This window comes from Protopterus annectens, chromosome 1.part0 (genome assembly GCF_019279795.1).
Source record: "Protopterus annectens isolate FY-2018-M chromosome 1.part0, PAN1.0, whole genome shotgun sequence".
Lineage (NCBI taxonomy): Eukaryota > Metazoa > Chordata > Ceratodontiformes > Protopteridae > Protopterus > Protopterus annectens.
Window position 1 is genome coordinate 184,619,986 of NC_056725.1, and position 12,265 is coordinate 184,632,250.

At 37.8% G+C, this 12,265-nt stretch overlaps 1 protein-coding gene and 1 long non-coding RNA gene across 6 annotated transcripts in view; one reads left to right on the top strand and one right to left on the bottom strand.

The window, feature by feature from the left end:
• LOC122788802 (SPARC-related modular calcium-binding protein 1-like) overlaps positions 1 to 3,497 on the bottom strand; it is a 1,601,573-nt gene extending 1,598,076 nt beyond the window's left edge. For 2 of the 5 annotated variants that reach the window (XM_044055793.1, XM_044055707.1), the window contains exon 1: positions 3,162 to 3,497. In XM_044055793.1, the coding sequence (XP_043911728.1) occupies positions 3,162 to 3,239 (78 nt within the window). In that variant the 5' untranslated portion in view covers positions 3,240 to 3,497. Of the gene's footprint in view, positions 1 to 1,866; positions 2,016 to 3,161 lie in introns of those variants that run through there. The other 3 variants (XM_044056069.1, XM_044055892.1, XM_044056156.1) reach the window with 2 other exon arrangements.
• The window catches only part of LOC122789057, a 229,537-nt gene that overhangs the window by 190,723 nt on the left and 26,549 nt on the right, over positions 1 to 12,265 (top strand). The window lies entirely within an intron of this gene.

Below are 12,265 nucleotides of genomic sequence, written 5' to 3' on the forward strand. Positions count from 1 at the left end.
CCAAGCTATTAGTAGATCAGGTTGTTACCAGGGCAGATATATAAGGATGCTGTCCTATACTACAGATGCAGCTAATTGGTTATAAAAGCAAAATACCATTTCTCTGCACTGCTGTTACATTTCTTTGAGACCAAATATATGAACACAGCCCTTCAGCAAACTTTGACAACCAAAAGCAGAAAATATTATGGCATGAGTGAAGTAGAGGCCATCCCCACATACCCCATGCCGCCTTATTCAATATAACCCACTCAAAGGTTGTACCACCTCAAGGCAGGTTATGTATGTTTGATGAAATGGTCTGCTTAAGTTTAAGACTTCAGTAGAGCAACTTGCTACCACCTTAATGGCATTACAGTTTGCAATGCATTTGTGAATATAAAATCGATAATATGACTGAGAAAGGTTTCATAGTTATTATAAAAGAGCCAAATTACTTTCCCAGTATGAAATGCTGTACATATTCTGATTCATGTGAAAAATAATGATTTCACTTCATGCATTATTCAACAATGTATGTGATAAAGTTCCTTCTCAGATAGTTTAAAAAGTATAAACAAACTATATATGAGTAATATCACTCATGTATAAGACTACTAGGAGACACAGACAAACACATTTGAATGGGAAAGGAGCACCTGCAGAAGCATTTCTTCAAAGGAAGGGTGGTAATTACATGGCACAGAAACCCTGTACCATATGAACTGAGGCAAACACAGTAGTGAAATATCAGAATTATGGAACAGGAAAGAGAAACTTCACTCACATTACAGAACAGAAGATAATGATTATCTTCAGAGAGGTGGGTAACACAGAAAGAGAAAAGAGAAAGAAGAGGAAAAAGACAATAATACAGTATCAGAAAGGCAGACCCTTCATTTTATATTCTGCTAAAATCAGAAATGCATCGTTTCATACTTACTAGCCTTGTAACTTGATAGTCCTAAGAAAATGTTATAAGTTGCTATTAGGAAGGGGTAGTTTACTCTTTTCAACTATTTCTTCAGATGGAGTCATGTGGAATGATTACCATCTTCAGCAAGCAGGGCATATGAGTCTAATTAAATATATCTCCTTACATTGGTTTTCCATGGTCACTCAGTTCAACTTTAACATTTAGTTAGGTTCTGTTCACCAACTTCTCTGCTACCCTGTTCTACAAATATTGCTAAAAACCTCCTATCCTAAACCAATACCTTCTAGAACCCTTATGTCTGGCTTACAGCTGAAAGTAATCCTTAGTCAGAAAGTTTATGCAAGGCTAAACCCAGTAAAAAGTATCTTTGACCAGCACCTAGTGTTGGTCTTTGGAGGCTCTAAGCAATACCTCTTTCTGCATCTGTTGCATCAGTCAACAACTCGAGTCATACATGTCACAGCTATACAGGAAATTCAGTGCCTCCTACAAAGGTTTTTAATCAAATGTACTTAATGACTGCAACACGCTGGAACTCTGAATTTCTATATTTACTGAAACAGAACAACACTAGTAGTCACAAAAAAAGTTACAAAATGGACTTTTTTTCGTAGATGTCCAAAGATGGTCGAACTGGTACTCCATGATAATTCAAACAAATTAAAAAGATTGGAAGTGTACAAACAGAAGAAAAATACTGTGCGGTAATAAGACAGCCTATAGACATGCATCACAATCACTGTTGCTTAGTGCTTATGCCTTTAAAAGAAATATACAGAAATCTGAACAGTTTTACAAATGGTTTGTACTTATACACATATGCATCAATTTGTCTGCACATACGCATTCTAGTTTATCTAGAATTTTAGCTAATAAACAATATTGTTTTGAATATACAAGGAGTAAAATGAAACAGCCACAAAAAATAAAGCAATATTTTGTTTTCTCACCTGCCCTTAGATCCTGCAAGATGTAAATGGTGTATCACAACTGTCATTTGCTGCAGCTTTACATTATATTTTGCATGCGGAGCAAAAGGGACACATAGACCTTTCCCACCACAAGCACACAAAGTACAGATGAAACTAACTTCAACAGTCAAAAAGAGAATTCCAGAAAAAAGTGCAGCAATTAAATGAGCAAAATGTGTTAATATTCGGTTAATATTTGGTATAGATTAGTTGTAACATTCAATCATTTTCCATTAACAGTGACAAAGATATCACTCGAATAGGATTTATTAAGCAATACTTTTAGATATGAATTTCTACATTAGACTACCTGGTAATCAGAAAAAGCAGGAACCTCAAATAACTTGTGGTAACATAGAAATTACCACTCCAAAACAATAAGTAGCCTTAAGCTCTTTTTTGTTTATCAGGCTGTTGAAAGCCAGAAAAGTGAGACAGGAATGTACACAAAAGGGCATTTCCTCATTTTATTTCAAATCGGCTTGGGTGTAGTCTAAATTCACATTCTTTTATGTATATTACCAAAGACAATGAAATCCATATTATTTCATTCTTAACCATCATCAATTAGTCATTGCTGAAACAGTCACCCCATAGCCATCAGCTAAACTGGGCTGAACAGAATTAGGTAAGCAATAATGTTGGGGAGCATTACAAAAGAATACAAAACACTTAGGTTGACATAGAGAGTGAAGTAACAGAGAGACAGAGAGAGAGAGAGAGAGAAAGAAATGCAGCTGAATTATCCAGTATTTACAAACACCATAGTCACATATAAAAAGTTTGTGCATGAAAAAAATGCCCATTCAAAGTAAGCTTGTGAAAGAGGATTCAGCAGTCTTGAACTAATGCATGTATTTTTGTTTGGCACAGCTTAAGAAGTGACTTTAAAATGTTCTGGTTTGATGTGTGTCGCTGACTGCTAAAACTCATACTAAACTTTTCTCTAAATAATATATGCATACACATGCACGCACTTTGGCTTAGAGTTTGGAAATTCTCTTAAAAGCAAGACTTTATAAACCTGTACAATCTGTGGATATCCCCAAACACAGTTTCTCCTTTTTTTTTAGTATCTTAACTTAATTGGAAAGTATGATTAACATGATGCTAAAACTAATAATATCAGTTTGTGCCTATATATTTATATATATATATATATATATATATATATATATATATATATATATATATATATATATACATCTGTCAATATGTATGTGTATTCATGAACAAAATACTATCTTATACAATGTATAACACTGAAAGCTTACCGGTGACCTGTCCAGTCTGAAAGCTGCTGAAAGTGCAGCAAATGTTAGAAAAACAATTCCAAGTGGCAGTGGAAACATGCTGTTTTCTGCAAACACACACAGATTTGCCTTCTAAAGGAAGAAAAAAAAGGTTATCAGCCCTGCCTGATCTTGCCTCTCAACGACTTGGAATAATCCAGCAGAAATGTATTTAATGACTTGGAGCCTCATTTATAAAGGAGATCCTCAGCCCAATTGCCAAGGAATATCACTATCAGAGAGTGTTTGAAAGAAGGGGCACACCCACGTGGAACATCACTCTCTCCACCTTCAGGCAACCCCTTGCCCTCAATCCCTGCAGCAACTACCAAAGCACCCCCCCCCCCAACCTCCCCACCTGTAGTGAGCAAACCAGACAGTTTTCACCATGCAGCATCTGATCTAGGATCAGATTAACACAAGTATGCTAAATGAGCAAACTCCGCCCCCAGCAGACTGGAGCTGCCCTATTCTGTGATGTCATATGCCTACCCTTATAATTCCCATCCCCACATCACTTGTCCAGCCTACAAATACTATTTAGTGTAAGAACCTTGCTCTTCATGAATAACCAGCATGTAAAGAATAATTCAGCAGAGGAAAACCAACGCATGGAATTGCAAAAGTTATAGGAGAGGCATGCTGTTCAATAAAAGGTAAAGGCTGAATAAGTGCTATGTCATCAATGTGCTTGAAATACGCTTTTTTTTCCATAGAAAGTACATGCAAAAATGTTTCTTTCTTGTCAAGACGTTTTTCTTTCTCCTTCTGTCAAACAGAAACTTCTTATGACTGTAGTATCCTATGAGGTGTCTTTTGGCAGACACAAACTATATTAAATATTTATTATATTAAAAAAAAGATTTTCTATATACTATTTTTCCTTGAAAAGATAGTTAACTGTGCCTACATACAAACATTCATACATACATGCTTGCATACAGACAAAGCATTCATATTTATTCATACAGATAGATATAGATATACAGATACAAACATAACATACACATAACAAGCACACACACACACACACACACACACACACACACACACACACACACACACACTTCTCTCTCTCTCTTACTATATTCTATCATTTGTCACATGCACCCATCCCCCCAAATACCAAGGCAAACAGATAGTATTCACAGGGGTATTGCTTGGTAAATGAAGAAAGGTGTGCTATCTGAAAAAACAACATGACAGGAAAGAAACTAATATGCTACTATGCTTATGTATGATACATTATTGCAGCACCATTCAATTTTAAGAAAAGCCCAGTTACATTTACATTTAATAGGTTAAGAATTACATTTAGATCCCTTTGGCAAAAATGTGATAAAACCCCTACTTTGTAATAAAAACATAAATAAGGCTTCATACCAGAACTTTGTCATGCTACAACTGCACTACTAAATATGCACGGAGACAACATTTCCACAAACGGAGATCCATTGCACCCTCTCTGTTCATTCTGTCAATCTTAAATACATTTTTAAGTATTTTGGAAGATCCACCTACCCTCTATGCCTATTTCTCTGGCTTCTCTATGCATCACCAGGACAGCCTTTGGAAGACCTCTGCTACGTCTATAACATAACCTACATAGGCCTAACAGTGCCTGCAGAGACAATGTTCTCATTACCCATCACTCTGTTGAGAAGCTCCATTCTTTTGCTCAAGCTTGGTCTTACAATGCATGCAATGGCGGTACAGCAGATGGAAACCATTACTGTGCTTCCTCTTGCAAAATGCACCTGTACACGCAGAGGCTTGTAATCATGGGGTCTTGCATTAGCATGCACTCCTAGCCTGGAAGTGTGCAATATCACAAAGAGAGAACAGAACAGGCAACTCCCCCCACTATCCCCCTACCCACCCCCCCACACACACACAGGTAGCTATAGTGGTGGTCTGGGTACAGAGAGCATTATGAGTCAATGAGCAAAACAGCTATTGTTTTTGTTCTTTTTCAGTTCTGTTATATTTTCACATTTACCTAGACCCACCTGATATAAATTGTCTGTGACTTAAAGCAGGCAAGTTCCATTTCTCTTTCAATGTCCCAGTGTATTAAAGAAATTCCCTTTAACGCTACAATCACTGGATCTTTTTACACAAAAATCATACCTTCCTACACTAATATTATAATGGAGTAAGGGATACTATCCAGTCCTATTCAGATGCTGTATTAGTGCCTTCTTTTGATTGTATATACCTCTTATTTTTTTTTGTACTTGTTTTTGTTTTTGTTACATAATTGCATAATACTGTTTGTACTATGTTGGAGCTTTTCTCCCCGGGCCTCTACTGAAAATGGAAATATATCCAGTTAGACTAGCCCGGTCAACAAATGTAAAATAAAATAAATAAATAAATTTCACCAACGACCCTCTTTCTATTTCCTTCCTAGTAACAAGGTGATCATGCTGTAATATTGTGGTGTTTTACCAAACTTCATGTTGTTTCAAACTATCCAGCCACTTGACTATGGCTGCCTTCCACTGCAGTGATTTGCTATCATATGAACCCCAGAACTGCACATAATAGTCAATACTGTGACTCATCACAGGATAGACTTCATAGCATATCTCAACATTCCACAAGCTTGCAAAATTATTTTACACTTAAGGCCACCAAGATGATCATACTAATCACTAGATGGGATATAAAGAGAGTAATTTTTTTCTCATATCATTTTTATTTAATTTTACACCTTGTTCATAGGTTCATAAGTGTGTACTAGGCTAATGGCCCTAGAGCCTTTACAAGCCTAGCCCATAGGATTACCCTGGCATCATGCCACCTGACCTTAGTTCCCAGTGCCTCTGTCAAGTAGAGTCACTGGAGTGATCCCTGGGGAGAATTTTCTATTTCCCATCCACTCATCAAGATTTATCTTGAAGAGGGCCAGTGAGGTGCTCTGTTTGACAGTATGGGAAGTCTAATGCATAGCATGGGCAGTCTCTGGGTTATGAATCTGTCTCTCCAGCATGTTCTGTTGATTGTGATAATGAGGTTGAGGTCTCTGGAGTGTGTAGTGCGGAGGGATTGGGATTTCTTTAGATGGAGCATTTCTAACAGGGCTGGGTCAAATATGGCTTTGTAAGTCAAGCAGAAATCTCCTCCAAGTAGGCGATATGAGACAGTGAATAGTTGGAGTTTTTTGAGTCTGTCCATATAGGACAAGTGTTTAGGGCCTAGGATCCTCTTTGTGAGGTACTTTTGTGGCCTCTCCAGTTGTTGCAGGTGTCTAGTGAGGTACATGCCAAATGGGGCATTATACTAGAGTAGAGTGAGACAATGACCTCTTTCTTCCTGGATGCAAAACCCTTAGTAATGAGATGTGCCATATGGAAGGACTTTCTGATCACAGTGGCAATGTGGTGGTCAAAAGAGAGGTTGCTGTCAACCTGTGCTTCCAGATCTCTTATAACGCCTTCTGTGTTCAGTAGACTACCATCGATGTGGTAATTCATGGGAACTGGGTTGACACATTTTTAGGTATTGAGCTTAAGGCCATGGTTCTGAAACCAGTCATTGGGCTCAGTGAGGAATTCTGTAGGATGTCAACATCATTTGGGGAGTTGATAATCACTCCAAAGACACCACTCCATGAACCAACTCACCAAAATAAGAAAAAAAAACACACTGAACAACTGGAGAAATGGTCACCATCCACTTTTACTGTGTTCCTAGTACTTCATCATCAAGCCTTCCAGGAATAATCATGCACAATAATGGTATACTTTATATACATTTCATTACATTCATTATTCAATTCAATTATACAATAATTGATCAATTAATCAGTGAGTCAAGAAAACTAAAATCTAAAGTGCATCCTGAGCAGTAAAGTGCTTCAGAAACAAAGTGCATCAAAACATATAAAGTGCAACCCCTTACATTCCTATAGCATTTAACATTATAATTTAAAAAGTTAATACAAAAGCACTTATGCATCTCTAGATTAACAAATACTAAAACATTTTGCCCTACAATGGTTGATCAATTAAACAAGGAGTCAAGAAAATGTAAATCTAAAGTGCATCCTGAGCAATTAAAATGCTTCAGAAACATTTAAAGTGCATCAAAAAAAACTTTTAAAATACAAGTTCATACAAAAGCACTTATACATCTCTAGATTAACAAATACTAAAACATTTTGCCCTACAATAGTTTATCAGTAAGTGAGTCAAGAAAATTTAAATCTAAAGTGCATCCTGAGCAATTAAAGTGCTTCAGAAACATTTAAAGTGCATCAAAAAACTTTTCAAATGGAACCCCTTACATTTCTATTGCATTTAACTTAATAGTTTAAAAAGTTCATGTCAATGCACCCATACATCTTTAGATTAAAAAATACTTAAATATGTTACCCTATACATATAAATCATTCATCCTATATGTCTATGCATTTATAAAATAATGCGTACTGAAACATTTCATCCTATACATATAAATCTAACTCCATATTAAGCCCACGGGGCTACAAAATTCCAAAATTAATAATATAGCTACCTTCCATCCTTAACAAAATGTGCCCATATTCCATGCCTTGTACTGCTTAAGGTTTGTTTATAACAGAAAAAAATAAACTGCTAGTGTTAGCATTGTGGACAGCGTGGAAATGCTGGGCCCCAGGATTATTAAGCCTAACATGCCTCACATCCCCCAAATGCCCCATAATTCTTCTTTTCATCATTCTTGTGGTTTGGCCTGTATACCACTTTACAGGTAGACAATCACATCCAATGGCATAAACAACCCCACTGGTACTGCAATTGTAAGATCCCAGGGCAATGAACTTCTTTCCATTAATCAAAGTACCTGAAATGTTCTTAACTTTGTCACACACCTTGCACCTTCCACATCTAAAGGTGCCTACTGTGTTAGAACCAGTTTCCACCCTACTTATCCTACCGTTCAATAATTCCATCAGGTTGTGAAATGAGAAAAAAACAACCCTGCCCTTGAAAATGTTGCCCACTTCCTCATCCTGCTGTATAATAGGCCAAAAACCTGTGCACTAATGCCTTCAATGTAGCTGAAAAAGGGGAAAATTTATTAACAAAAAATATATCATCCTTGCCCACTTTATGATAATCTCCACGCCTATGATATATTGCATGACTCCATACTCTCCGACCAGCAATTTGCTTTCTCACTTTTTCCTCAGCCCTACTTAACAGCTGACCAGAATATCCTGTCTTCGCCAACTTGCATCTAACAATGTTAAATTCCCCATCCAATGTGGTTCTGTCATGAACATCGTCACTAATGCGCTTGAATTCTCCATAAGGGAGAGAATCAAGTAAATGTTCTGGATCCATGCTGTCTGCACTCAAAACGTTATTAGCCGCTGTTTCCTTATAAAATTGTTTAAAGTTCTTTATCCACAAAGAACTCCAAATCTAGAGACTGTATCTTATATCTATGAATTTGACAGGATACTGTGATGCCATACTGATTCTGATTTAGTTCCAACATGAACTGTTCAAAAAGACTAATCTCCCCTCTACATATAAAAAACAAATCATTAATATAGCGTTTGAGAACTATAACATTTTCCAAAAAATATGTATTCCTATAAACACAGCTCTCCTCAAAAAACCCATAAAAATTATAGCATAAGATGGGGCAAAAGATGCCCCCATAGCAGTTCCTGTTCCCTGTAGAAAAAAATTGTCCTCAAAACTAAATACATTGTGTGTCAGTGCAAACTCCAACAGCTGTAAAATATAACGTTTTCTGGGACCTTCCCCCAATAGTCTGGCTAAGGCTTCCAGACCCCACTGACGAGAAATATTGGTGTACAAGGACTTAACATCAACAGTTACCCAGAAACAATCCTCTTGCCACTCAGTGCCTCCCAAAGTGTCTGTCAGCTCTTTACCATTTCTAATGTGTGAAGGGACTCACTTAAAATGCTCTTTCAACTGTGCATCCAGAAAAATACCAATATTCTGGAGATATCCCCCCATCCCTGATACTATGGGTCTCCCAGGGGGATTTGTTAAGTCCTTGTGTACCTTGGAAATGGCATAAAACTTAGCCATTCTAGGATGTTTTACATGTAACTTTTTGACATCAGTGGTGGAAAAAAAATCCCAGTCTCTCTCCCTTTTCAAGTAATTCCAGCAACAAGTCATTATATGCATCCAGAACATTTGACTGCACCTGTTCATAAACACCAACTTCATGCAACAATTCCTTCACCATATTGTTGTATTTCACTCTAGACATTATTACTCAATTACCCCCTTATCTGCCTGTGCAAAAACATAATCTTTATTCAAGCTTCTTAACTGCCATAATGAATTCTGTTCATGCTTTTTCAAGTTATGGGGCTTATAACTGTCATAAAACGTCTTATATTCAACTTGCAACTGTTTGTATAACACCTTCTCCAAATTTATTATGGCTAAGACAGTTCTAGGCGGATGAAAAGTGCTAACATAAGGAACCTTAGGAATACTAAATTTTCCATAGCAGGTGTAATATGAAAAGCCATCCCCAACACTATCCCTATTACTTTCAAGCTCTTGTTCATAAGCAAAAATATCTACTTACTCATTTTCATGTGGTGACAAATCCAGTAATGGTTCCTCATCCTCATCAATGCTACACATTACATTACCATTTGCATTTTCAGAATTTTGTTTTAGAAAAAAATGCCTTTAAATGTAGTTTGTGACAAAAAGCACATATTTCTAACATTATGTCTGCCAAGGCTGGAAAATATACTGGCACAAATTTCATTCCTTTCAAAAGTAAACTATACATGTTATCATCTAACTGCAGATCTGATAGATTAATAATATTTAACATTTCACTTTGACTCACTGAATGTGAACTATTTACATTATACAAGACATACCTGTTATTATGCTCCCCATTACATGTGATGACAACATCATAAGTAATGTTAAGTCCAAAATGTCCAATTCTCTGATCTTCTTCATTTCTTCCTGTTCTGCCACCTCCGGTTGCGCTTGCTTTTCGATTGCTGTGGGCTCACTCTCTGACCACTGCTCTGCTCACCCTGCTGGACACCTCCTTCACTCAATTCCTCAAATTAAACACTTTTCCTGCTGTTAATGCTGCTGCTTGCTTCTGTCGATGAAAATGATGACTCTCGCGAACTCTGAGACCTCGTAACCGTATTTTTAAGGTGGACCTGCTCTGCCTAGGTTTTCTCTGCCACTGAAAGATGAGGTTGTTCCTATAATCACGATCATCAATGTCCAGTTTAGAGCAAATCTGGGTATTGCCATGGCGATTCTTTACATAACTATAGAAGGCCTTGTCGTTGTCTTTACTATCTGCTGCAATTCTAGTCTTCAGACCTAAATCCCACTAATTGTCTTCCAGACCTGACCTCATCAAAACCTCTCTACTTCCTGCTGTTCACTCCTCCCCACCCTCAACTTCTTTCTAATAACAAATTCCCCTCTATATACACTCTTTATAAATGCTGTATATTTGTTCCCTCTACTCTCTCTGCAAATAACTCTTCCTACTATTCAACCCTTTGAACTTGAATTGAAAGGGAATCCTCCTCTAGCTCTTCTTCTTTTCCTATACCTGTCTTTTCTAAGCAATTTGTACCAATGTGTTATTCCTTGCTTGCCTGTTTATTTGTTGTTGTATAAATTCATTGCTTGCTTGTTTAATTGTTTATCTGTGTAATTGTTTTTAATGTGGAGCTTTTTACCTGTTTAATTGTTATGTATAATTTTCATTGCTTGCTTGTTTTAATTGTTTTATCTGTGAAATTGTTTTTAATGTGGAGCTTTTCTTCCCGGGCCTCCACTGAAAATGGGCCCTTTGAGCCCAGTGGACCTCCCCGGTTATCAAACTGGAAATAAATAAATAAAATTCTGTTTTCATAGCTAGCTTTAGAGGATTTGATGAGGGATCTCAACCTTTTGCTGAGGCTGATAAGGGAGTCTTTCCAGTCTTGGGACTTCACCTTATTCCGCATCAGTTTCCTCCTTCTGTTGTAGAGTTTGTTTATGGCAGGGGACCACCAGATTGGCTTCCTTTTTTTTGAGGAGAGCATATTAGTTCTATTGGGTATGGCGAGATCCATGCATTTGTGTACGTGTTTGTACAGTGCATTGGTGTATGATATGGCAGTCATGCAACTATTCTCTATTTGCATGGGTGCCCTGAAGTTAGCCACCTCTGTTTTTAGGAGCCCAAAGTTAGCTTTGGAGAAGTTTTTCATGGTGGTTACCTTTGTCAGGGGGGTGGGAGGGACATGGATTTCCAAGGTGATTAGCTTGTGATCGGATCTAACCAGGGAGGAGTTGACTATTGGTGTGGAGCAATGGTTGCCCATGTTAGTAATGACCAAGTCAAGGATGTTGCTACCTCAAGTGGGGGTAAGAATGAGTCGGTCCAGGGCAGTGGAATTAATGAATTCCAGAAAGTGTTGGGCAAGTGTATTGGTACATGAGTAGTTTTCCCAGTTAATGGAGGGGTAGTTGAAGTCGCCCAGTATGAGAGTGTTAGGTTGGACCCTAATATTCTCCAGGGTGCTTAGGAATGTAGAGTGTGAATCTTGGGACATGGCTGGGGACCTATAGCAGACTACGACCTGAATCACTGCCTTACCCAATGTTAGCTGCACCTGAAGTATCTCAGATGCGTTATGTTGGGCTACCAGTCTGGAGGTGTGCACATCCTTTATGAATATGGAGACACCACCGCCTTTGGAGCTTCGGTCCAAGTTCTGGGGCCAAAATGTGTTGAATGAATTGTAGCCTGGTAGTGCAGGGGTGCTTTCTGCTGCCTTGAACCAGGTCTCTGTTACAGCACAAATGTCTATGTTCTCCATTTTAAGGAGTACTTCTAGCAAGTGCATTTTGAGATTTAGACTTCTAGCATTGAGCAGCATGACCCTCAAATTGCATTTGTTTGTAGCTTTTACAGTGGTAATTTGGTCATTGGAACACCACCTAAAAAAGACACTATAGGGGTGGCAAGAGCCATGGCCAGTATCCAGAACCCCAGGGGTGACATATGCAGGCCATCTATGGCAAAGCATCGAAGTCTGTCAATCATGTCATCCCAGGCAG